Genomic DNA, 27,977 nt, shown 5'->3' with positions numbered 1-27,977 from the left:
GAACACCTCCTGCATACGAGGCAAATGCTCAAACAAGTTGACCACTGCTATGGTTTTACCATTAACTCTGAAACATTCAAAAACATAAAACATGGAAATCAATGGCACTAAATGTCAATAAATGTGAGACAATCACGCAAGTCAGTGCATTAGGTATGTTTATTGCATATTAACAATGCATGTCACCATTAGTTAAATGCATGCAAAATGACTGCTGTTGCGGTTTTTTTAGCTCGCGTGACTGTAGTGCTAACATATGCATGCAATATCGAAATACCAACGGTTCATTTTCGTGCTAGTCACACCTTGCAGCTTCATTCTTCCGTTTCTTGCTGCTGCCCCGGAATGTAGAAAATGAGAGAGTAGGCCTGCCAACTACACTCATTTCATGCGTCTCCTCCGACTGGAACTTCAGTTTCGAGGTTTGCTTTTCCCTGGTAGGCAAATTGAGCAGGGCTGCTGATGAAGAATCGTGGTCAGGAGATGCTGAAATGCAAAATCGGCCATTGTAGCATCACAGTGGCAAAGTGCAGCAATAAACTGACCTTATGCACTGTTGTGTGGCAGGTTGAATACATGCTTGGCATTTACTTTGATGTCAAGTAAAATTATTCCCTTCCCCTCTATTTAACCTCCTCTTTCTAGAGGACATCTTTCAAGCCAAGAAACATGCCAGCATTTCAAAACACACATAGTTCAAACAGATGTCACGAGTACATTTTATTCCCTCAGCCTGTTGTTTTTACCAATGCTGTGATCTGGGAACCATTTGAGACTCTGTAATACTTTTAGAGTTCTAAACCTTGCTAGTTAAAGGGAGCTCGGGGTTTTATTTACCTTCATTAGCGCGATCAGCAAAACTTCTCCTAGTATATAGTTGTGCTGTTCTATGTTACCAAAAACCCTCAACAGTCTGAATACTCAGAGGTGCAGGTTGAGACAGCTCCTTAGCTTTCATTAACAGGGAATATGATTGCTATTACTGCAGTCCCCGTAGCAGCACCAACATTTTGAACAGCATGTTGGGAAAATAAGTGGCTCTCAGATGCAGCATTGTATTCAAGTTTTGTTACTGGCAAGAAATCTTGCTTATTGAAATATGAACTCTTTTGTAACGAAAATAGCAATGCCTTAATTTATTATGAGCATGAAAAATACAGTGAAGCCACTGGCAAACACCAATTATTGCCTGAAAACCTGTATGCAAATTCTCCTGAAATATGCAGGCCACTTCACAATTGAGCAGGGCTGCTTCCAGACCATGCTTTTAGCCTTCTTTGGCAGCCCTGGATCTCCACAAGTTTGGAAAGTGGAAACAACTGTCCTTCTTGCTTTTTACTACCTCAGAGTGGCAACGGTGTCACACACCCAGAAACTGCCTGGTGCAATCATGAAGTGGCCTGTGTATTTTTGACAAAAGGCGCATGTGCATATTATAAGATTACTGGTAAAATGCTGAAATTTGCTTGCAGCTTCACTGTCTTGCTGCAGCCCTATGCATTTATTTCATTTGTTCCAGCATATAGGCGTATTGTCATGATTTTTAAAAGGTTGAATGCGAAGGTTAGTGGCACTACTAGCAGGCAGCGCAGTGAAAAGGCTACTTACAAGGTGGCCTGTCCTCGATGCTAGCTGCAGTGTTGACAGGAGGCCATGTAGGATCATGGATGAGGTCCCGTTCCAGCTTTTCATGCAGCCGACGAGGTCCCCTCCAGTGATGCAGCTGAGGCATGACAACATTAACCAGAAATTGCTGGACCAAGAAAACCTGAAAAAGAAGTGCTCAAATAAATAGGCAGTTTCACAGGAGGACACACCAGCTGCTGCACTGCATATTGCAAGGTAAAAATTGAATGAGCCTGAGAATAAAGCACCGACATTGGTGAATCAGAGGTCCCGAAACAGCTCTTGCTTTATGAGCAATGTCATCCTCGGTGTACTTTTTTCGAGCACCTAACAAGAGCACGGAATGAAAAGGTGCAATATCTAGCTTTTTACATCTCCCCCACCTTGCTTCCCCTATTCTTTCATTTTGATTCGTTTTAACTTGTGTCTCTGGGAGCAACGGCCCACCTTCCTAATGCCAAAAAGGTGGCGGCAGCCTGCGGAAACAGGAGCACAGGCAAATTCGAGCCAAAGTGCGAGCAGGTAACAACCTTTTAGTTTTGCATAAGTGTGTTGTTATAGAAAAAAATTAACAAGACTATTACTATCATATTTTTGCTACCTGTACTCAGCAAGAAATAATTGTATTTATGTGAATTTTTATGAGGTTTTGTACACTGATAAACAGTTCTTGCACCCCCATCTGGTCCATGTTGGCACTGGTATGCAGATATCATCATGGGGTTGCCTGCTCATGCTTTCGGCTATAAGCACATCTTGCAGACCAAAAGTCTTGGGAAGGCTACCGTTATGAGAAATAAAAGAGAGCTTGACTTGCACTCCAGCTGCATGCAAGCTTCAGTACATGCCGAATAGGGCAGTGCAACTGAGAGGTGGCATACTCTGCCTTCCAAATATCTTTACTCATCCTGCTTGTTTGGTGATTCCAGGCCTTTTTAAACTACTGTGATCAACAAAAAAACAAACTCTGAATGTTAATCTAAGCTCATCGTTAGTGGTTCAATGTACCAAGCATGAAAGTTTCAAAGTGCAGCAAAGCCTTGAGGCACATGGAAACGCTTGCACGGTTTAAAGTGTTGAGAAGCGTGATGCAGCTCTTTCCAGAGCGCTGAGATATTGGTCCAAGGAATAAGGAAACAGCACAAGAGTGTCGACAGCAGAAATGAGTGCAGATGATCAATAGCCTGCAGTACCTTCACAGTAGTGGACCATAATTTGAGCATGCCCCATTTATTGTTTTTAAATGGCTGTGACCGCGAGCTGCGTTGGAGATGTGGTTTACAGTGCCCTAAACTAGTTCAGTAAATGCAGTTGTGAAAGAATGTCGACAGGTAGAAAACGTCAAGGAATGCCATTGCACTCACTAGTGCTCTAAACTTTATTAAGCATTATCAATACAACAGTGCACACTACTATGAGAACTACTGGATATGCTGTGCACAATGCTCTGTATAATGATTAGTAAATGTAAAAAGTATGGGCCAGTGTAATGCAACTTGATCGCTTCTGTTCCGAGATCTGAGATTAACATGATTATTTGTGAAAATTAAGCTAAAATAACTTTGATGGTGATAAAAGTCTTTGCTTTAGATGCAGAGCAGCATTTAGAGTGAACAAGCCCATTTCAGAACAGGCACGAAATAACCAGAACCCTTCATGTTCAACCTTATTGAGATGCAAGCCACAGAGAAGGAAAAAGCAAAAGACTTGCAAAAACGAACAGAACTCACCTCCCATATGTATGAAAAGATAAAATTCAACAAGGACAGGACAAAGAGAAATGCGTGAAACTCGTATTGTGGAGCCTCCTTGAACTGTAAGAGAGCAAGAACAAACGGAGATCTAGTAAACTTTCCCATTCAGTATGCACTGTATCTGAAGACTGACATAAATAGCATTAGTTAGAGCCCTGACTTTGAGAATAGCACTGGATACCTCTGACTGTAAGAATGCACAGGTGTGCGGCTACTCATGCTTCCAGACTATGCTATTAAAACATAAGCCATAAAGGCCACTGCTGATGGTCTCTTAACATCTAGCAAGGAAAAGGAGTAATGCATTTCTGAAATGCGCTGAAATATTTAGCTAATGCTATTGCCTGTTTTTATGCTATTAGCGGGTACTTTTGTGAGCATCACAGTACACCTGCGCACTTAGTCCATGCATATAGTAATTATTGTAATAAAGGTAAAATAAGCAGTATCAACACAGCTTGTTTTAAGTTTTTATTACGCTGAGCCACAACAGACGTTGCAGCTGCAGTGCAAATGGTTTTACTTACATTGATATAGTTCCGTACGAACTCTGCTGGGTACAGTATGACATAAGACACAACAGCAAATTCCACCACGACAACAGCCAAATACAGTTCTGAAAACAATAACAAAAAAAAACTTTTTCACTGCAGAGCACAACCAATCTCTCCAATTTTGTCTAAAGCAATGAGTAATTACATACTGTTTGATATGATGCTTTTCCTGAAGGGAGGTCCAGGGGAGAAGATCACAGCAGCAATAACATAGGACATGCAGTTCACACTCAGAACTGCAGTGGCTACATATGACTGTGGTGGCGTGTGCACAAGATTTTTGTCAAACACAAAAGGCGTGTACCTGCAAGAAGACAGTAGCATTACCAACAAGTGCTTTTCTTTAGCTGATTGTGCCACAACACTAATTAAAATATTGCATGGTTGTAAGTTATGAGACATTAATGGTGGCCAGCTATCTTGATGACTAATAATAATAATAATTGGTTTTGGGGGGAAAGGAAATGGTGCAGTATCTGTCTCATATATCGTTGGACACCTGAACCGCGCCGTAAGGGAAGGGTAAAGGAGGGAGTGAAATTAAAAATTAGTTAGTTTATGCTAGGACAAACACAGCATTCAGTGAGATTATGCCCTTGGACTCCTATCCTCCAAATTTGGACCCATGAAATTAGGGAGTGGGAGGGTTCCTAGAATCAAAAGTATCTTGCATTTGTAAACAATTAATAATTAATTAATTAAACACCTACACTGAACAAAGGCTGAAGTACCACCTTGTCTGCCCCCTGCATATACCTGACCATTAATATATTGAAACTGCAGTGAACACAATTCATTTTCTGAAGATTGTTGGGTTCTGTTGCAAGGCTGCGACAAGCCAACATGGCTGACAGTTGAAATGACACAAACAGGTGATGCCGTCTTGCACAAAGCAAAATGGTGCCACCTTTGATAACGGTTAGGATGCCTACTTTAAGGCATTCTAAGTGTTTGCAGTGACTGGCAGCCAATGTTTTCATTCCATTTTGGACATTACCTTTCTTCTTTAAACTGAAAGCTTGGTGTACCTGAAACTACTGCATGCAATATACACTGACTCTACAGGCATTGACAAGCTTACATACCTTGACAAGCTTATATAACCCCATTATGTTTCAAACAGAAGAGACCACAGTTTCAAAATACGCGAAATTACCTGCAAAACAAACTACATGAATTATTCTTTTTTTCCCCATAGTATTTCCGAATGGAATAAGTTGCCGGTTGAAGTTGTGGGTGCTCCCTGAGATATATCTTTAAGTCTAATCAGTGATTTGTAATTGCACTGTTCTTTTAAACCATTGACTGCACGCTTTATCCTGAAGCGCTTGCTTGTTTTTGTGTGTGTGTGTGTTTGTTTTCTGTTCTACTGATCTTAATGCATTGCTCCTTTGTCATCCCTCCCTTTTGGTGTGATTATATTCACGTACTCATCACTTTAAGATGTACCCACTCCCCTCCTAAAATGCTTTGGCGCTGCAGAGTGTACTGTAAATAAATAAATACATATTTTAAATAAAATACTGCTCATGTTTGCAACTTTTTTTTTGGAGAGTATGTTTTTCAATTAGTGGGGGTCTTTAAATACAGGACACAGTAGATATATGAAGCTAATTCATCTGCCATAGATGCAAGCTCTACAGAACGTTACTTAAAGCCCATAAAACAGAGCTTCTTGCAATGATTGGCCTTTCGTTATTGAATAGATACAAACTTGGGAAGCATAATTATATACAGCCTAATAATTCACCAACAGTTGCCATAAATACCTGTGTCATGAGCTACTAGCTTAATGTACTCACCATGGTTGTTGAATGCAGAAGACGTAGGCCACTGTGTGAAAGCCAGTTTGTATCACAATGAAAGACAGAATGGAAAAAATTGATACAACATTTGAGATGCTTTTAGCAGGTGCTCTCCTGGTGAGTGCAGGGTATGGCTCAGTTGTTCCAACTAAATAAACAATAAAAAATATGAAATCAAATGCGCTGGCATTCACAAGTACGGTAGATGCAGTGAGTGTCTACTATGACATTGGCACATATCATTCATGCTCGCAAATGGTACTTACAAATCATAGGTGGAACGAGACTGATGAAGACGTCAATGAAAACATAGGCACCTTCTGATGGCTTTTGTCCATCCTGCAGAAAATAGTTTAGTCTTGTTGGTAATCTTAAAGCGATAAAAATACTACTAAAGTGCTCTGTACGGTAAAATGTCTTCAGGTACGAGATTCAAAGCTTCCTCCAAACAAATGCAGTTTGCACAGGATACCTGACTTGAAGAACAGCTACCAGGTCTACAAGAGCAAGCAAGAATGCTAACAGTATACTTTTTGCTGCTTTGTTACTTCCCCAAGTGTAATCTCGGGTCACCTCATAACAAAGCTATTGGCTTCAGCAGCCGCTCACATGTCCTGGGGACTTTTGTCCCCAATAGTGCCACTTGTGTACTGTTGTAATGTATGGTAGCAGAAAATTTACCAGTGATTAACATATCCTGGCTCGAAATCATGACATATCTGTCAATACGTGCTCACCCAAAACAGGAAAAGGGCTCCCACCAAGAGCACAAAGCAGTAGGAGACCATGTAACGAAACGCACCAAATGTTGCCGCGAGTGTTGCACGGCCTTCCCTGCAATAGTGTAAAAGAAGAAAGCTCTTTCAGATTAGTGAGCTTAGTTTTCCACTGTCAAAAGAATTCGAATAAACAGTAGACAGCCCAGCATGCAAAATCAGCTAGCTATGTTTACAAATGCCACTACTCTATGACACTACAGTGCTAAGACTAGCTGCAACAACAACAAAGGGAATGCTGAAAACCTGCTTGTCCATTTAAACCGACTCTCCATGGAGTCAACAGAGTGTCAAGTGTTTTGCATTTACACTGAAACACATGATGCTTTCATTATATCATAGTTACTGTCTTATTTGCTTTCATGGGTTCAGCTGTGGTAGGCTTTCTAGCCAACTTACTGCACTCATGTTGATGGCAGCTGCTTTGAGTCATGTGCATACGTTTAAGAAAACAGGATGACAGATATTCAGTAGCATGTTCTTTGTAATTTGGATAGCAAGCTTCACACGTACATTTCAGCTGCAAAATCAAGAGAGGAAGGGTAGATATTTACTTTTTAACAAGAAGTACATGCACTGTCCTGAAAAAGGTAAGTTCCCACTAGTTTGTCTGTTTTACATTGAAGAGAGTAACTACGGCTAATGAGCAGAAACGAATTTCCCACTAAAAATTCAAGTAAAAAAACCTGCTGATCCAAGGTGTTGTCAAAGTGCCAAACAATTTCCTGCATATGTGCCCCTCATTATGTCTCTTGTGTTCAAACAAAAAGATGAATGAGCAGTGTTATCAGTAATCACCTTTGCATTTCATGATTGGTATCACACAGTCGTGTGCAATGAATGATGAGGTGAAGGGGAAAATGGCGGCAGCATGTTTTAGTTTCCTCACCTTATCACATCAATCATGCACTCGATGTTCTGACGCTGAGCAGTGAATGGGGATGCCACAGATGCCTCAGCCACGGACAGGGACACACCGGCATGAGCTGCTTTGAGTGCTCCGCAGTCATTAGCCCCATCGCCACACATGCCAACCTGGTGCCTACAAATGGCCCCCACCACACACAACACAATAACTAGCCAAGCGCTTCAGTGCATTGCATTTCATCAAAACAAATACTGTAATACAGTAATATAATGAAGAGAGCTGACATGTTATAAACAAGTCCTAAGATATCTCTTATGCCCCCTACAGTAAACAAACCTTAGCTGATTCATGTGCAGGTCATGTAAGGTAAAATTGCCTTTTCAAATGCACATCATAACTCCTGACAGTTGGGCATGGTGCAGCGGACTGGCATGAAAAAATTTTTGTATTTAGTGGTTAGAAGGAACAGGCAGTATAACTTCATTTTTCTGACAAATTAAATTTGTGGCAGATAATTAAAATGAAAACACCAAAACATGCTTCCAGCATCAGAAAAGAAGTTGCAGACTCAATTACAATGTGCAATGTCAGTTTGTGTGCTCAGTGCGGACCTTTGAATATATTCTGCAAAATGAAAGCTGACGTGCACAGAATGAAAATCTGACCATCGCTCTTCCCATCCTACCTTAATAGTACAGCTAGGAACTGATTTGCTGTTCATTTCTTTCCCTTTCTTAAAAAAAATGTAAGGTAAAGTAATAATGTTATAATGTAAAATGAAACCATAAATAAATTACGGCCCCTAAAGCTCTTCTTTCCACTGATTCCCAACAACAATTATTTTAACCTCCACTTTGCTGCACAATGTTTATGCACCACTTTGCTGCACAATGTTTATGCACTGAAACAGCAAGAGTGCTGGAGCGGCACTCAACAAATATTTTGCTTTCAAGCTGGGCATCATCATGGCAAGTTTTGAGATAAAAATGGAACCAAGAGTTATTACCCAATGTCCTGAAGAGCTTCAATGAGTTGCAACTTTTGCTCAGGTAGCATCCTGGCGAACACTTTGCCTTTGTGAACAAGCTGACGAAAAAAAAGAAGCAACCCAAAAGCGATAGTTTTGTTACGGTTGCACCATTCATGTCCAAAATTTTAAGTTCATTTAGTAATGCAGCTTTAAATTTAGAATCTAGGCCAGCACTGAAAAGGTTTGAACTAAATCTTATAATTCAGTTCTTTTTTCTCAGTCAGTACATGAGCAAAAAATTTACATTCTGCAATTGCATAGGCACTTGGAATCTACTATCATTGGTCAATCATGCTACTGTAAGAACAAGTGCAAGCATGCAGCTTCACTGCATGCTGGCAAAAACACTGGTTAATTTGCCACTCCCATGCCAAAAAACTGCATTCATATCCTCAAACTCGCTGATTTAGCGCTGTTGGCACTACCCTGAAAGAGCGATTTCTATGAAGGATGTTGATGTGAGCCAAGTTTAGCATAAATTTGATTTTTAAAATTCTTTACCTTTTCAAATAGAAGCTTGTCGTGTAGCCGAATTAGGTTGAATGTTCTGCCATCAACTGCCAGATGGTAACTGCAGTCTGAAAGCAGTGGCACTGCAATGTCCTGAAAATATATACAATAAATTCAATTTCTTCATGTTTTCTCAGTTTTTGGTTACCTCCTTTAGATGCTAATGTACAATGGTTGTAACCTTGCATCCTTGTGATATTACCACTTGCAGCTCCACACATTAAGAACACAGATTAAAGCTTTAAGAAAGGGGGCAGTAAGTCGAAAAGTGTTCAACAGCTGCATGTCATCAGCTGTAAGTGTGTCATAGAAACACCCAGCTCCCCCCTAGTAAAAAAATAGAATTAAGGAACCCGGCATTACGCTATGAAGCTTTGCAGCAAAACTTTATGGAACTATGATGCGCAAAAAACTGCACTGTTTCTGCACTGATGAAAAAAATCTAAATTCCTCTGTCTCATTCTCCATGGAGAGGTGCAAGCCATAAAACTGCAAGTCGTGTGGAAAAATGGAAAGTGTTTCAATGTTTTTTGTTTAAGCAGTCTTTCGGAACCCTTCTGTTTGTAAGCTTGAAAGATCACTTATCCTCAGTGTAAGCTCATTCATCGTGTTGAGTTTATCGAGAGGTGCAAAATCACTATAGTGTCTACAATGAGTAAATAACTGCTTTTGCCAGTGCTGCTGCTACTGCACACCTTAGACGCAATGCTGTCACACTGAATACAGCAGCTTTGTTCACTATAACACTAGCATAAAATCAGTAAGCGCAACTATCTTTGTTCCTATGCTTTTTCTTTGTTTGCTCTGAGGTCATCTTGATTCTCGTTAAGAAAACAACTGCAAGACAACCGTCATAGGACTATGGCAATGTGGCCATCCATGTTACCATCTAGCGCAACGTGCAGTAGTGCACACATGCCACATTGCAACACGTCTCGGTTCTCCACAGTGTCAATGCTATCATCATCAGCAACAAGGTTACTAGCCTCTAACAAACGCCATATCTTAGATCTCTACTTCACATGACACAGGGGATCTAAATCACAGAGGTTGCAAAAAGAATGTCGAAGCATTCGCTCATACAACCTTTGTCGCGCTTGAGTGAAGAGCACAAACACTGCAGTACCAACATTTGCATGCAGTTATGGTTTTCAGATGCTATTGTCCATGTTGCTACATGGATAGTTGTTTCTTCACCACATTTCGGGGAAAAAAAGGGGGACCTTAATCTCAGTTACAACATTAATCATTGCCAGCTAATCATGGAGCACACTACAGATTCAGCCAGCACCGGCCAGATAGCTTACATCTGCTGATGCTTTGTAGGAGAGTGGAATCTTTTCGCTCAATCCAGGTAGCTTGATGTAGTTGTACACAGCCCTAATGGTTCCATGCTGAGCAGCTTCAGCCTCAACTTGAATCACCGCATCAGCTTCCTTGATCATGTTACAGTCCCTGGCCACTGCAACGGCTGTCAGTAGGTTGTCTCCTGAAAAGGCATGATATGGAGCGAAAGACAAGCCAGGCATCAGTACATTGTGTGTGATGGTGCTGGAGGAAACAAATAATGCCAATGATCTGCAGTACACCAAGGTAGTAGAGTAAATATGTGAAAGAGAGAACTGAGAGAATATGTTTGGCTCCGAGGTGATCAGTATATTTTCTGGCAAGTTTTTATATAGTAGTCTGTGTTTGTCATCTAAGCTTACAACTTTGCTTGTCAAGGTGCAAGCATCAGTTTGAACTTGCCAAAGATATATGCTGTTTTGACACGACATTTTTAACTGTATATAAATGTTAAAATTGCAGTCCACTTGTTTACTAACAAAAAATGCATAAACTGGGTTAACATATAAACTGGCAGAATAAAAAGATATCAGCCTCTAAATGCTTCCTACCCACTAAACTTATCAGCAGTAATCATATAAACCACGAGTAGTTCAAGAACTGGAAAGCAAATGCTTAGTCTTGCAAGACATTAGCTGTGGAGCATCACCTGCTTCGCAAAGCGTGTCCAAGCAATAAAACTTTCACTGAAAAGTGCACCATATGTACTTTTGTTATTACATGTGACCACTGGAAGCAGTCATTTGAGATGCAAGAAATGCAAGCTGAATCAGTACTTACCTGTGACCATCACAGTTTTTATGAGTGCATCTTCTAGAGCAGTGATGGTTGATATGCTCTCAGGTTTCAGCTTGTTTTGAAGCACGATGAACCCTCTAAAATGCAGGTCGTACTCAAGTTCTGCTCTGTGAAAAACCAAACATCTGGAATCAAATACTATACCACTCAACATCGAGGCAGTATTCAGTATTACTTGAAATGCTAGTGGTTGCCAGAGGTAGTGAAGCAAAGACAGAACTTCGCACTAGGAAGTTCTATCACTAGTAGGTGGACCTAAAAACCAAAGCAGTTTGTTTTTAGGTATACGTAGCCCCAGAGAGGCAACATGGCTCATTAAATAAAAGTTCATATCCTGAATTTCACAGTGAGAACTGAGAGGATGTGAAACAATGTTTTCAGTAGCAAAGAATAAAAACCGCGAAGAAGGGTCGCATATTGATGCGTAACAACTAGCCACAGTACAAATTGGTGCAGTCTGCAGGAAATGCAGTTGCTGTCAAGCCTTCTGTCATAGCAATAGCAGGTTCAAACGACAAGTACCACTTGCTCATTTATCATGAAGATCAAATGTCTGTGTCCAGACATGTGTTCTGTCCAAAGGACCGAGTACAAAGTTTATGCAATGCGAGGAAAATTAGCTGCAGTGTGCATCAAAGCTGTATGATTCTTATATTTCCTTTAGATTATTTTTACAGCTCAGAAGAGCCAAACTTATGTAATGAAAAGCCGCAGTACTACCGCATTCTTCATGGCTAGATTGCTTTAGTTAAGGTGGTGCATGCCTTGGAAGCAAGTGCAGTGCCTGGTCCCATGTAGTGTCGTTTGGTAGCGCTTTTGATGCAACAGCCAGAACTCGAAGCCCATGCCTCGTGTAGCTCTCCAGTGCCTCTCTGAAGTTCTCTGGAACTGCACGTGTGGGTGAGTCAGCACTGAGATGTCTACTAGTATACCAATAAAAGCAATTATACAACTGTTCCCATCAATACTACTTGTTCATTTTAACATGATGCAGGTCACTCTTTATCTTTTTTTTCTCCATCTTAGGACTAAAAGGCAGTAATTATTTTTAGTTTGTCAAATCAAGTTAGTTTTGGTGGGGTACGCTTTCACTGTTGCTGCTTTCTGTGCTTTTATGGCTCTCCAAGCGATACAAGACACTTCTCCCTTCTCGTTGCCTGCGCAGTCCTAAACAAGCTATATGCGTTTAACCATTTCAGACACCTCACATTATTTAAAATGAAAAGAAATATTCTTGCATTTGAATAGTACATCTAGGTGTCAAAAAAGCCAATTTGCCTCTTTTCCAACATAACATACCAACGGTTAATTTTTTTACTGGCATGTACAGAATTTCATACAATGTCACAATGGTTGGAAATTTTAACTTATATATGAGAAATTGTGAAATAAGCACCCTAAGGTACCATGCAATCACTTTCCGTTCTGAAGATGCACATGCCTTTGGAAATACGGGGGGGAATTACTGGTGGTGAAACCTGCTTGCATGAAAATGGCAAAAGACGTGTTACCATGCTCACTGTTTCGATAAATGTTATTTACTGTGTTCACTAGCTTGCATAAAAAAACCCCATTTGTGATATGAAGGATGATAAATTCGGCTGAAGCAAACCAATGATTGCAAAGTGTAGCACACCCTGAGAAAAAGCTGGGAGTTCGTTATAGGCACAGTTGTGTACACTGCACCTCAAAGAGTTAAATTATTCATGTGCACCTTTCTTGTGCATCAGGAGCAGGTGGACTGCCGAGGCAGCATAACGTAATAAAACTGCAGGTCAGTGCCAACGTTTTAACACAGTGTCTTGCGTTTACCAGTCTGTAACGACCAGCATATGCCATTTACATAGACATTTTGAAGCCTACACGAAACCCTACACATGCTTCTCTATATGTTATCACTTGATAGCTCTCGGTAGATTTAGGTAAAAAACACGTTTTGTACCAGTTGCTGGCAAGCACAGCGTCTGGACGATCTCTGGGGCACCTTTGCAATAGACATGGAAAAGGTTGCTGCTTGCTGCTGTGACAACCACAGTCGCCCTTTGCAGCTGGGACTCGAACGGGAATTGCCTCACAATTCCCAAGCTTGGGCTACTCTGTGCAGGGAGTGAGAGGGAGCAAGAGTGAGCAGTCAATAAGCTGTGCATGGCTGTGCATGTGTGAACGCCAATAGCTATTCACTAGTCCACATAAGCGATCTTAGCTGAAGAAAAACTAGTCTTAATCTAAGCCTTGGTCACACACCCGAACTCTAAAGTGCCTAACTGCACCATAAGTGCACCACTATTTGAATATTATTATGACAAGACATCTTAAAGACATGTAATACAATGTGTGACTAACCATTTACTTGTGCCAAGGAAAAAAGCACACATAAGGAAAGGGTTACACTCACCAGTCTTACATTTCTTGGCATCACAATGCGAGCTGGTATCTTGTCAAAGGGAACAGGCTCACCAAGCTTAGGTTCTTCAAGCTTCTGTACAGCAAACGAAACATTCGGGTTTATGCACAAGAATGGCACTGCAGCCAATTTCATATAGTTATAGTACTTGTAAACAGAAGGTTAACTGTAATGAATCATATTGTAGAGGCTCATGTTTTATATTGCTGGACTTGACAGATGGGAGTAATGTAAAGAACTTTAGAATAACAAACAATGATGTGCTCACCATTGTCAGATCAGGACATATTGTATTTTGTTCACGCCAAAGTATGGCAGCCATAACTGTTCTGGATATCTACGATGTCAGCAAAAACCCTGCTAACTAATTGCAGCCACCAATGAAAGCAGCTTCAGTGCCGTACATTAAATTGTTTCTTGCACGCAAAACTTCATATTACCATCAATGCTACTGCAATGTCTCGTATTTACCCAATCAATGGTCTGCAGCGTCTTGATGTCCATTTCATACCCCACCACTTCACCACGAATGAGATGCAAGGAGTGACATGTTGCAAGGGCCACAAGCATGGGGCCATGTGGGAGGATCTTGAGGTTGTTTACAACTGGCTGCAACCTGCAGGACCCAAAATATGCTTGAAGGTAAAGCAACTGCACAAATATACTGCTGGGTGGCACCAGAACAAAGCAACAGCTAATTATCAGTAGTGCGAGCTACAATTTGCATGCTGACAGTTTCAAGGAAAAAGCTCAGCATTATGGGCCAAAGGTGCAAACACAAAGGCACTAACATTAGTTCTGTGTTCAGCCTGTTTTTGAATGCAAGCAATGTCCTTTCATTTCCAGTCAGTCACAATAAAGTTTTGAAGCATGTAGTACTGATGATAGAGTGACCGTAGTAGTTTCAGGTTGCAGTTTCAGAAATCAAAACACCAGAATTTAGAGAGCTTGGTCACTTGACAGTGAAATGATCTACTGCTCGGTACTCATGATAACAAATCTGTTTTAAGAATTTCTCTAGCATTTGAGAACATTGGTATTGAAGAGAATGCGGGTAGTATGGATTGCATGGAAATCTTGACTAACAGCAAAAGTAAAACAGTCTTTCTTGTGTGTCAATGCTTTTTATTTTATTAAATTGACAGTGGTTATATGGGAGCAAGAATAAGTAGTTAAACAGCATCTGATCACACTTTTGAATATGGACCAAGTATTTTTTGCATTCAACAAAACTTAAACGTGGTTTGTAGCTTCTTTCGCTTTAGTCGATCTTGACTCTAAGAAAACTTGAACAATGAAAAAGTTTACTCGTGCTGACATAAAACTTAGAAAATTCCCGGTTTTAAGTGAAAACACGAGACATCCCCCGGTAGAAAAAATATGGAATTGGTTAAAACTAAAAAGCACTGATACCTGAGCATGCTGAGACTAGCCAACAACAGTTTCTGCCAACAAACTTTCTTACTCTTTTCCTTTTCAAAGTGCCGAAATGCTGAAAAGGCACTCATAACAGTACAGGCGAAATTTTAAACTAACATCGACAAAAATTATCACCAAAATGTATTTTTCATATTTCAAAGAGATAGTGGGCATGGCCGAGCACCTTAGCGTGCAGCCGACTTGATTGTAGGAAATATGTCATTCATATTAATTTTGTTAATAGATGCGTAGAACATCTTTTATTTATCTATGGTGAAGAAAGATTGGATTCGGCCGAGCATATGGGAAAAAGAATTGGCCACATCAGCAGAACAATACTGGACCATGCTTCTCGAAAAGTGTTGCCACAGTCTGTGGCATTAATTTAACAATTCTCTATCCTTCATTGTGTCTCGAATGAAACAACCCCTGCACAGTGAGCCCTCTATCTTGGCTTCAGTCAGGCTCTCACCAATGTTGTGAAGCATTGGTGCCCAATGTTACCTTTTTTCAAAAGTACTGACGCCATTGAGAGAGGAGCCAAAGGCCAAAAGCACTTGTCTAATCTCTAGACTGTTCGCAAAAACTTCTGAGAATGGCCTTCCTATACGAGACATCTGCCTCGTTATACTCAAGGTTACAAAGACTCTCAAGTTGGAGAACCTCGTATACGAGATGTGTGCTCTCTTTGGTATGAAACTTGTGGAATCGGGCATCAGCAGAAGGCTCCTGAAGTGTGCACTTTCTGAGACTGCAATACTAATGTTCAACATGCATTTTCGAACTTCAATGCTGTCAACACAAGCATGCTGAAACACTTAAGTAAGCAAGGTCAACTACTTGCCTACAACTACAACCAACTGTGCATAGCTTATACAGCAGTCAGGTACAAAAATTGGTGCTCTTGGCGTCTATCACCCCGTTTGTAACCTCAGAGAATTATTTTCGCCGATAACCCTGTTTTTAGCAGCTGCACCATATAACTAGCCGAAAAACACCCACCAATATTTCTTAGAAATAAACACTGAAAAGTACACGACCTACTTATTTTGTATTGTGCTTGACGCAGAAATCATGAAGAAATTGTAAGCCAGGTGCAATTTTATTGTGTGTGAGCCATGCCCTAGAGGTGCATCCTGGCACAAAACGAGACAAATGCTTTTGTTCTGTGCAATCACTGGTGAAAGTTCTATGCAAGCATTCCTAGCATTCTAGTTTATACAGATAAACACAACTGAATTCTGAAAAATTAGTATCATCTGCATCTGCTATTACATTCAGGCATTAATGCAGCAACAAGTGCTTCAGTTGTCAGGAAGACTACTTATTTATGTAGTTATGCTATTTAGCACTTAATGTATGGAGTTTCGCTCTGCCATTGCCTCCTGGAGATAGCTTTCGTTTTCAACTACATGGTCAAACCTGCACACAATGGACAAATAATGAAAGTACTATTATCGCCTCACATTGCATTCTCGCATGGGACAACAGCTGCTATATCCAGGCAGTCCTCTGTCAATGTTCCTGTCTGCACAAAACAGAAGAGGAAGAAGGGAGCAGGTGTTAGCTTTGTTCCTACAAAATTTTTTTTATCACATTAACTGGCTGAGACAGAAAAGTAACCAACAAGATGAATGTATGTAGGCAGCAAGAATTTCTTGAAAACGAATTAAAAAAACTTCAAATGAAAGTGTTTACCGAATAACTTAAATTTCACGTAATGGATACTCATAGAGCTTTAGATAACTAGCAAATAGCTCAAATTATGTTCAGTGGATACACTTATAGCTATAAAGACAATGTTCACACTTGTCGGATAACTATATTTTGACAAAAAATTCACCAGCTACTTATGCAAGTGGTCATATCATAGATGTATTCACAAGAGTGGTCCTAAGTATTTCAGTATGTTTCTGCAGCACCGCTGAACCACATATGTCGGTTAGGGATAGGTAACCCGTAGAGAGTCTATGGTTAGTGCTACTTTGGTCTTTCAACAGTGCTAACATTGCAAGTGACATCTCATACAACTATCACTTCGAAATATTTGGGCATGAATCTGGTGCCAGCTTTATGACGTACCTTGTCAAAGCAGACCACGCTCAGTGCTCCACAGAAATTTATATATCTGGAGTTAAGGCAGTAGATGTCATTCTTCTTCAGACGCCTCTGAGCTGAGGCATTGAGGCTGGTCAGTACAGCGGGCAGCAATGGAGGCACCACAAAAGTGGCCACATCAATGACAATGATGGCTATGTCTCGAGCAAATGCCTGAAATGAAGAGGAGCAGCGGGATAGGAGGGACACCGAACTTAATCTAGCTGACGACTACGACAAAATATTACCACAGTGTTATAAGCAGCAGACAATTTTTTTGCTACCATTGAAAGTTTACTGAATGGATAAATTTTGTACAACTGCCTCCAGACTATCGCAAAATGCAGGCTACTGTGAACCACCACTTCTCACAGCAGTGAAAAATGTAGGAACTTCACAAGTGAAGGTTAAGCTTGTCACAAGACCTTTATAAAACATGTTCCACTAATAAAGTAAATTCAAACAATTATGCTTTGCAGTCTCATGATTAGCTCATAGCAGCTTCCACACAACATTGTTTCAAGCAATATTGTTATGCCTAGTATTGTCTTTGTTTAAGACAATCTATTCTTTAAGTTTAAAAAAGATGTACTCTTGGTGGATTATGGGACAGAGTATTCACAGTAAATCTGAATTCCTGCACAGCCTGGAATTTAGAGGGACATTTGCATATGCATGTGTAATGTATACATTTGTGGTTTCAGGCTGTTGGTTTAAACCGCTAAAAAATGCAGGTTATTGTCACAAATCCCACATCTTACAGATTTTTGAGCAGGTAATAAATTTAAGTGAAACAAAAGTACTTACTCCAAGGCTGCTAAATATAAGACCAGTGTAGATCATTGCTGGTATGCCTAGACACAGAAGAAATTGATCGTCATGCTCATGCTGTGCACAAAAAGAACACCATTAGGATACATGCAAAAGAAAACTGCACCCACCAAGAATGAGAAATATCACCATCGACTTCATCACATCCGCATGCAGCTTGAAGTGAACCGGTTTTGGGAACAAGATTGACCTCACAAGTTCTCCTTTCATGGTGTTAAAACCTGAAAATGCATCCTCTTTAGTGAAGCACTTTCTTACTGTTAAGTTCATCTTTTCAGGGAGACATTTTAAAAAACTGTGCAGTGCAGTCAATTTTAAAACACGGGGTGCTTTAAAACACACGGATAACAAAGAGAGAGGATAATTGTCAATCTTCTATTTAAATAAAATCAATTATTAAACTTTTTAGCAACTGCATTTAAAGTGTGTGTTTATATTGAAAACCTACACAAGGCCGTCGTATTTCTAAAAAATTCTATTTGGTAGAATTCTCATAGCATACCCATGTTTTGACAATTCGCCTCCAAATTTCCATCTCAATCTGTGTGAAAGGTAGTGACAACTGATGCAAAACTCCTCCTGGCATGACGCAGCTTTTGCACATGGCTTTTAATCGGGCAGTGCCTAGATCAACGGGTGAAGCTGACAACTGTTTCTCCATTTGCTTCTGGCAAGTGACATTGAAAAACTCCATAAGTGACAGCTGTGTCACACTGGGGCCGAGTTTTCACGCCACCTGTCACCACCTTGCATGCATAATTGTGCAGACTGAAATGGAAATTTGGAGGCGAATATCTCGGAACACGGGCATGGGCCTGTAAGTTTCCAATATAAACATGGACACTGTATGCATGACTAAGAATTTATTCACAGATTTCAGTTAAATTAGAATACTGACGCCAACAATACCCTTCGACATTCTGGCCACATAACCTAGGTGCAGAAACATTTTTGAATACTAGCTACTCATCGTTCCTTTTTTTTTAACCTTAAAACACTAATTATGATCGCCCTGTATATCCACTTTTATTAAAACATCTACTAGTGACTGAATACTAGTATAAGTTCAGTCATGCCAGTGGATTTAGTTTTTAAAAATGTGGAGAAGAAGCATTGTCTGATCCAGAGCATGTTGATGCTTTTCTTGGTCAACAGCTGCTCTAGCGAGGAATCTCACCAGTCCTGTAGACAATGGCTGCCACTCTGCCATTAGTGCTTCTTGAGTGCAGTACACTTGTGCCACAGAAGAGTGTATTTCTTTTGTTCGCAGAGCAAGTGTAGCCATCTTCTGCAGACACTGGAACTTTTGTGATTGGGAAACTTTCCCCTGCAATGTACACAGACCATCGTGGTATGAACGAACGATGCATACTTAAGAGTTAATTCTGTTGGTCACGCAGACTCACTCACATATGTGGTTTTTTGGGCTAATACTTTGAGTATTTATTCTCATATTTTACACAGAAGCAGCATTAAATGATAACTTAAGCTCAATGGCTACATCACTCACTTTCTCCAAAAAACTAAAGCACGCCATCTGACAACCAAAAATGCATTTCACCGAGAAAGGTGAATTAAATAATGTCGTTTGCTGCTCAGAAGATGGAAGGTATGTCAGAAGAATCGATTGGGAACACTTTGGGCTTTCATTCTTTGAGACAGATAGTGTACTGCTCACCAAATTGCAAAATTATATGTTGTAAACATTTAATTCCTATTGATAGCAAATCAGTTAATTTATTCTGGACAAAGTACACAAGTACTGCAGCCAAATGTTACGTTGTGTTTGTATTATGTGCAGTTTGACCTCCCAAAGCTGCACATGGGCTATGAATGCATTGTAATAGAGGGTTACAGGTATGTAACTGTGACCAACTGGTGTTCCTTAATGGCACTGGCACTGCATAGCACATGAGTGTATTTTCATTTCACCTCCACTGAAATCCGGCAGCAATGGTCAGGATTCGATTGGGCTAAGCCATTGTGGTAGGTGCAAAATATGGCATTAACAAAAACTCATAGTTAATTCCACTTCTGTGTGAGATCGAAGTGCAAATGAGCCAGAAAGCCAGGTGAAAACTCATGTACACTGCTAATGCAACTCCGGGGATGTAAAGACAAGGAATTGCGCTAAAAGTGTGGCGCAAGGAAAGACACACAGACAGGACGAGCGCAAACTAACAACTGATTTATTCAGAGGCTTTCGCCACCAAATATAAATAAGTCAGCATATGTGCACAAGATCTTTCATGAGAGGCCTGGGAAAAAAATGTGTAGTCACCAACACACGTAACCTACAAGACAGAATTCAAAAATATAAATTCACTTCTGTACAATGACACTGAAGTGTCGTCAGTGCACTTCCATGATAGATAAGATCACACACAACCTATGATGCTCTTGGCACCTAGGAAGCTAGACCAGCTCTGCTCTCACAGGCCAAAGGAGAGAGACAAAGTGGTTGCACCATAAAGCATGGAAAGCCTTTTGTAAAATGCGTGAAAGGAGTGGTGTACAAAATACCATTAACTTGTGACAAGGCCTACATAGGCCAGACATGACACTGCACAAATGATCATACAGGGGAGCATGAAAGTTCTTTATGAGATAAGGGAAAAAGCAAAACTCTAACAAAGCACAGCAAAATGTACAAATGTGGACCACATCTCCATGAGACAAAGATTTTTGAGAGAGGCAGGAGTGCCGTAGCATGCGAAATCATGGAAGGCTTTTTTTTATAAAGAACATGCATAACTGCGTTCAGTGGCATTGTACAGAAGTGAATTAGCACTTTCTAAGTCTGCCTTGTAGGGTGCATTGATTGCACGATTTCTTCCCAGGCCTGTCGTGACAGCGTCTTACGCACATGCATCAAACTTTTCTATATCTCATAGTGACCGCTTCTGAATAAATCAACTGTTAGTTTGCACTCATGCTGTCCATGTGTCTTTCTCTGTTTAGTGTTTTAGTACAGTTCCTTATGGCTTTACAAGACGATAGCAAACTAGCCGGACAACAACTCTTGCTCCAGGCATGCATGCATGAAAGATTTGATGTGCTCAGGCACACTGCAATAAAGCCACAAAAGCACTGAATAAATAAAGACACAGATTTAAACCTACCTGTAAGCATGCTCTCGTTGACAATGCAGTCACCATTAATAAGGACAGCATCACACTCCATGATGTGATGGCTCTCAGGAAGGATGATCACATCGCCAGGCACAAGCTGCTTGGAAGACAGGGTCACCTCTGCACATAGATGATGCAGGTACTAAGTATACAAAGCTTGTTCTGGAATTTACCAGAAGTAAGAAAGCTTGTCAGTTGCCTTAGCTTGCACCAAGAAATCATTGCATAGGAGAAACAGAGTAGTGCTGTTTGTTCTGTGCTCTTAGATGAAGTGATGTAGTAATATTTCTTTCCTTTTGTAATTCCTGTCTGTCTTGAGTACACGCTGGTGACAATGTTTACTTGCAGTGTTGAATGACACTGCAAATTATATGGTTTTCCTTGATGTTTGGTGCGCTCATTCACTTATTCCTGTCACATTATTATTTCAGAATTGGCAATGTTACACTGCAAATCAGGCTAAAAATACAAGAAAAAGTTGGATACTTTTCAATTGTTCCTTTTATGCACGCACATCTTACTGTCACTTCTTCATAAACCGCAGCCTGTGACATTAGCCTGTCCTTTTATAATTGCATGCATGCAGTTTGTCATTTTGGTTTGACTGTCTGCAAGTAAGCAAACAAGGACAGAAGCAGATACAATGATACAACTAGAATGCAAATGTATATATATGCCACCCCACACACGCACACACTGCAGTTGCTGTGAGCGAAATGAGCTCTATGTTCTTAGGCCCAAAAGCCCTGGAAAGACAGGCAGTCTGAGACAACAGAGAATGTTACACTGGGCACCTTTGTAACATTTTATTTATGTGCTTACTGCAGTTCTTGTATTAGTTATTGCTGAGCTGTTGCACACAAACAACAGGGCTGCAATTGTCTGAAAGGATAGCCAAGCATATAAATATAATTCTCATACCTACCATTTGAGTCTCTCAGCACAGTCACAGGAGACTCTGTGTGGACAGCCTCTTTGAGGGCTCTTGTTTGCTGAAAGGTGAAATTAGCTAGCTGCATACATGTTCAAGCTTCCACAAGCTTCGACTTTCAGGCTGCTGAGAACATTCATATCTAGATTTATCTAATATTTATCTAGATTTATCTAATATAAAGATTTATCTAATATTTAGTATTTCAATACCAAAATCTCAAAGTGGGCTTGTACAAGTGAAGAAACTTGCTTCAGTCTTTCCACCTAATCCTGCATGCATCAGCCACTTAAAATCTAATGCAGGCCTACATTACAGCTAGCAAAACCTTTCTGCATGCTTTTTTTTTTTTAGATGGTGCACATTCTTTGCGAGGACTAGTCAGCCATTGTAAATTTGCTTCACTTATGTTTTTGCGCAAGCTTTACCACCATTCCTCACTTTTTCAAGACTTTTTCATCCAGCTGATGCATTCTACTTGTTGCATAACCACACACATGAAGTTAAATGCATCACATTGTCATTCATCTCTACTTGAGCTATGTCATCTATCCCATATGCTAGCACTGATTGGAATAGGTGCACTACTTGTTCTAGCCTCACATTTTTGTCAACATGTAACTGTTCTTGTTGCACTTTTCACTTCATATTTTTCCAGTGTCATGTTTACAAAGTTATTATTATTGGTTTAATTTCAACTTTTTCCTGATTATTTTCGTTTACTGATTCACAGATGTGATTCTGATAGCAGCGGCCACATTTTGACATGCTAAAATTCATAAATAAATCATCAGTTAAGCTCACCACTTCTTTTTGTTTTATGTCTATTGTGTTTTTTGCATTGTGTCGTTTCTTTTTCCATATTTGTCGTGGCTAACATTTTACTCTATAAGCTTACTGTTACCTTTTCTCCAGTGACATTTTTTTTCTTTTGTTAACTACTTTTCAGTCTCTTTTTGAGCCTATCGGTTGTGCTTGCCTTTACCTAATTAATTTTGCAGTGTTTCCCTTCTCACATGATGCCCTTAGTAGGGGACTTTTAGGGGATATTTTGAGTAATATATGCTGACTTTTTTTTTTACAGCACTGAAGGCACTTGGTTTATGAGCTGTACTTTATTTAATAACAGGCTTTTCCTTTAATATGCGGCACTAGTTTTCCAAACTTTCGAGGAATGAGAGCAGTGCAATGTCAAAAGAACATAGAAATGTCAGGATGTGTTCATAATTTTGCGACATACAGACCCAAAAATGGTGGCCTTAAAGTACCTTATCTGTCATCCAACTACTATGAGCTTACCATCAGGCTTTACAACTATCATTTTAATGAGTTCAAACTCTTCACATACATTGGAGCTTGATGCCAATGCTACTGAAATGAATGCAGCATTTCATAGCTAATAAAATATGAAAGAGACAAAATATGAAAATATGAAACAGGGAGAAGACAGTAATATGCAATGAAATAATGATGTTCTGTCTTTCTTTTTTTTTTACCGGTGTAATCAGTGCATCATGAGTGCTACCACTTTTGCATCCATGCTGCTCAACTTGTTGTGATGTGCTCAACAGTCAACTTCAAGCTGTCAGAATAATGCTTATTAATAAAAACAAAGGACATGTTTGGAAATACTACTAAGATTAGTGGAAGTATTTATATATCTTGAGGTTGTAAAATGAATGCGAGAGTTCTTATGCTCGCATACACTTTATGAAACAATGACAACAAGGTATAATTATAGTAGTACTGCCTGTTGTTCTTTGAAAAATATGCGTATTAGCAGCCACAATAAACTCCAGTGTAAAGGAAGCCTACCTTTCGTGTTTGCCAGACTGATACGCTAACAGATATGATGGAAAGCAAGATGACGCAAACACCAAACTGGTAGTACAGCTGGACCATCCACACAATAACGATGAACAACTGGTACACATAAAATGGACTGAAGACCTAGAAGGTTAAAAAGAAAACTATTTCCAGCCGGTTTTGCACAAACAGTGTATCATTGTTTGTACAAGTTGTAAGCACCCAGACCCTAGAAAAAAATTACATTTCTGGATGCTCACTGACATTAAAAAACAGTCAACCACAGCAAACAAAGTAGAATTAAAAAAAGAAAAGGATAAACTATGCAGTGCCCATTGCTATTGGAAGTAATGTTACATCCATGTTATGATGCATTTTCATAAACATTGTCATGTTCTCATACTCATAAGTACAGGTGCAGTTAGTGTAATGTAGGGCACGTACTTCGGCATTGTAACTGTTCTCGCATCTTAGCTAGCAGAAATTGGGAGGTTCACTGTGCCTACGTGCAATCGTATCAGTGACAATGATATTAGCATGACACGTCTTCCTGTTTCTACTTGGCAACATTCAAGATGAGTTGCAACTCTGCAATTTGCTCTGTATTATTTTAGCTGTGTATGAACATGCATCTCACAAGCAAAGCTAGGTAACAGATCTGTAAGTAAAACAGTGAATCATGAGCTGCTATATCTAGAAACATTCGGTAAAGCGCACAACTTGTTATCTATCAGTGTACTCTGTTTCATACATCAGGTGCACTTTGTTTGCACTGCTTACACCAACGACCAAAAAGTAATGCGTTCCTTGTGGCGAGCTACAAACAGTAAATGCTTTGCCTACTGGCTTATTACATGATACATTTGCCATGAGCTTGATTAAATGCCCTGTTACTGCTGACGACACACTCTCACTTTCTCGTGACTTAGACCACCCAGGCACAAAATAAAAGCAAGTTGTTTTTGGACATCCATATCATTCGTAGCGTTGCACCTGATGTATAAAACGAGATACAGTAGATCACTTTCTTCTGTTTCTTTTTGTCTTCAGCAGTGTACAGTTAATTATGCACGATCCTGTTTGGTACGACCTATGCACATGAATCATGCCTCAAACACGTACCTCATTTACGACGAGCTTGTATACAGGAGTCATCTCTATTAGTAGTGAGTTCTCGCCAAACAGGCTTTGCTGGTAGTCAACATCTGAGTCTGACAGACCTGATGACATAGTAAGCAAGTCTTGGCAGCTGTCTACTTCAAGCCCACTAAAATAAAATTGAATAAAATATAATAAACAATATAGCATGAACACACTTAGACTGCATGTCACACGTGGCTGGGCCATAGCTTTTACGGGGTCTATTATGGGTGCTTCTTTAATTCTACTCATTGGCATTTATATGTGCACTTAATAATGACAGCAGGGTCTAGCAGCATTGCTAAAAGTTGTAGTAAAGACTCCTGGCCAAAGACCCACACAATTTTCATTACTTGCAAGCAAAGCTGAATGTTGCTATTGTACCAATTCGGTCACATAAGCTATCCAAGGCACCAAAACTTCCTGAACAAAAATGCAGTTAACTTCAGAGTGCAAAGCTGCCTTTTCTGATGTGTTTTTTCTTGCAGTTAGATGCTTCGTTACATTATTTTTCGGGGCTCTAAAAAAATACATTTCGCGATTTTCTTTTAACACCAATATGAAGCCTGCACCTTCCTCTTGAAATGAAAGGAAGCAGTTTTCTCATTACATTCATTAAGAAGCAAACAGATAAATACAGTGTCCTAGATACATGCACCAGTCAACTGCACACGCATTCTGTAAAATCCTCCTTACTCTAGTTTCACGAAGCGCTGAAGGTCTTTCTTCCATATGTATTTGATACGCTTGTTGAAAAAGTAGCAGTAACTGCAGCCGTCTTTCAGTGGCCTGCTACTTTGGAAGACTGATTCTATGAACTCTTGTGAGTACTTGTCCTGTAAAATTCAGCAACGTTATGTCCGGAAATATCAGACCCTTTAGTAATGTGTACCTTTCAGTTGTTAATTTTATTAATAAAACTCAGCACATACAAAATAAGCTTAGTAAATCCATCATTTTAAGGTATAAAAAATATTGAAGAAAGAAGGTAAGTAGACAAGTAGCAACCTCTTGTATAATTACGCACATTTTCTACTTGTATGGGAGGTTTCTAAATTATGGCAGAACAGGCACTACAGCATTTGGCAAACATTTAGCAAGGGACTGTTTCCTTCGAATATTTGCAAAGGGCTTAAAAACAGTGCTGAAGATCAGGGAAGAAGACTACAAGCTTAAAGTAATCATACTGTTTGCATGTGAAAGAAGCATATAAGATCCACTGAAGAGTTTCCCTATGCCACACCTGGCACGTTGTTTCAAGTACAGCCAAATAAAAGGCAGGTACAAAGAATCGAAAGCTGATCTTACTTTCAGAAGCACTTTCTGTGCCTCATCAGGGTGACACAATACATGTGTCAGCTTGAGCAAAATACTTCGTTTCCAGGAGGAGAGTATTAAAGGAACTCCAAAAGACAGAATGATCACAATCCACCCAATGGCAGCCTTTCTCAGAACCCATTTGTAGCCTTCTAATGTCTGCACATAAAAAAAAAGTAAAATATTTGTACAGTGAGTTCTTCAGCTTTTAAGAGAGAGACAAATTCATTAATGTTAAGATGGCATTGCAGTTAATCCCATCAAGTTCACTCAGAAAAAGGAAGCTGATATGAAATCAGATAATACCACAGATTTGCTTATTGCATTCGGCCACATTCAGAAAATTTCGGCATCTGTCCACAGGTATATATATAGCATTTTATCTTGTGTATTCCAGTGTTAACACAAGTATGCATGATCTAATACATGCGTGAGGTGTAAGTGGACGAAAAGGATTGAATCAGATTCGGTCACTGGCTTCAACAAATGGTAGCAAAAGCTTTAGGTTAAACCTTCCTCCTACACAGTAAATACTTGCAGTCACTACATAACTCAATGCCTTACAGAGCCAAAAGCCAAAATGAATTAATCTACTAATCTGCAAGATGTTTCTTCTTATTCACCAGGCAATCTTGCCTATGCATTCTACAGTAAGCTATATTAAACAATTCTGGGAGGTATCACCCATTCCTCCACATTTGCACTAAGCTTTTAGGGAGGAATTAGTCTAGCTGCCAAAGCAAACAACAGATAAACTTACCATTTCATCTTCATAGCCCATGTTAATCTTGTAAGCACTGGTTTTACCCATGGTTGAGTTTGTGCACCTTTGGAGCAGAACGTCTCACCCCTGTGCCCAGCAAACAGTCTCTCAGAATGGCAGAAGCCAAGGCTTGAAGGCATTGAATGGGACTCAAAAGTGAGAGGGAGGACGAGTGGCCTCGTGGGACGCAGTGGGGGGCCCTTTATAGCTGGCAAGACATCCTTTGTGTGTCCGTTGAAAGCCTTCCTTTCTGCCCGCCCTTGGTTCTATCTACATCTGCACACAAACCCACACACAGTACAGCACATGATAGCGCAGTTTCCTACACAAATGCAACACACAGTTTGTCCAGATCCCACTGAAAACACCAACTAATATAACTAATAACTTTTTAGAGCACAGTGTATAGACTTTATAAATTACTGCTTATTTACTCTATTTGTGCAGTTAGCTCACTATGGTGGTTGTGCAAAAAAGCCAATGGGAAACAATGCAGCTGTAATTTGAACTAATAAAATGAGTCTTATTTTTTTGTAGCCAACTGCCTTGAATAGCATGGATATAAGCACATTATGTTCATGTTCTGTTCATGTTATTAAAAGGTTAGGGTTGTATTGCAGACATAAATTTGACACAAAAAGGGTTCAAGATTTCAAGAAAGGTTACAAATTCCCATGAGCTTGCAAAGACACTCAAGTTTTCTTAGACCAAACATCGCTATTGACAAGCAACTTCCGTAAAGAAAATATGCTGAACTAAACAACAAATGTGTTTCAGTAAAGCGTCTAACTTCTGTTATCATGCAACTACAAGGGCTTCCAAAAAACATACAGCAATAAGTGGCTTACTTCATCTAGAGTGAGCACGTAATTCTGGCTTGCCAACCCCTCGCAGCATGCATTCCACACCGGCTTACTGCCACACGTTGCAAGAGGCGCCGCCCAGGTACCTATCTAGCTGTTATCTTGGCGTTCACTTTTATCACTGCACTAACACACTTTGCCCAACTCTTCGTGCATCCTCTCTCAAGAAGACACAAGATAAGGGCACGGTCAGTCCTGAGACTTAAA

At 40.0% G+C, this 27,977-nt stretch overlaps 1 protein-coding gene across 1 annotated transcript; it reads right to left on the bottom strand.

The window, feature by feature from the left end:
* Positions 1-141: 141 nt before the first annotated feature.
* LOC144136723 (polyamine-transporting ATPase 13A3-like) lies at positions 142-27,888 on the bottom strand. Its single transcript, XM_077669288.1, has 30 exons — positions 27,756-27,888; positions 26,905-27,183; positions 26,136-26,303; positions 25,524-25,663; positions 24,810-24,954; positions 23,697-23,831; positions 21,876-21,942; positions 20,942-21,070; positions 18,997-19,146; positions 17,930-18,040; positions 17,796-17,842; positions 16,974-17,162; positions 16,358-16,419; positions 13,944-14,088; positions 13,464-13,547; positions 13,011-13,164; positions 11,833-11,956; positions 11,051-11,175; positions 10,231-10,412; positions 8,915-9,016; positions 8,390-8,469; positions 7,405-7,557; positions 6,477-6,573; positions 6,006-6,078; positions 5,737-5,887; positions 4,084-4,238; positions 3,908-3,996; positions 3,357-3,440; positions 1,609-1,768; positions 142-486 (listed from the first exon to the last, which is right to left on the bottom strand). Exons 2-30 carry the CDS (start codon positions 26,953-26,955, stop codon positions 296-298), a joined length of 3,543 nt encoding a protein of 1,180 aa, XP_077525414.1. The 5' UTR covers positions 26,956-27,183; positions 27,756-27,888; the 3' UTR covers positions 142-295.
* Positions 27,889-27,977: the final 89 nt, after the last annotated feature.

This window comes from Amblyomma americanum, chromosome 6 (genome assembly GCF_052857255.1).
Source record: "Amblyomma americanum isolate KBUSLIRL-KWMA chromosome 6, ASM5285725v1, whole genome shotgun sequence".
In the NCBI taxonomy this organism is placed as follows: domain Eukaryota; kingdom Metazoa; phylum Arthropoda; class Arachnida; order Ixodida; family Ixodidae; genus Amblyomma; species Amblyomma americanum.
Note: the sequence above shows the minus strand (reverse complement) of the source record. Positions and strands in the feature narration are given on the sequence as shown.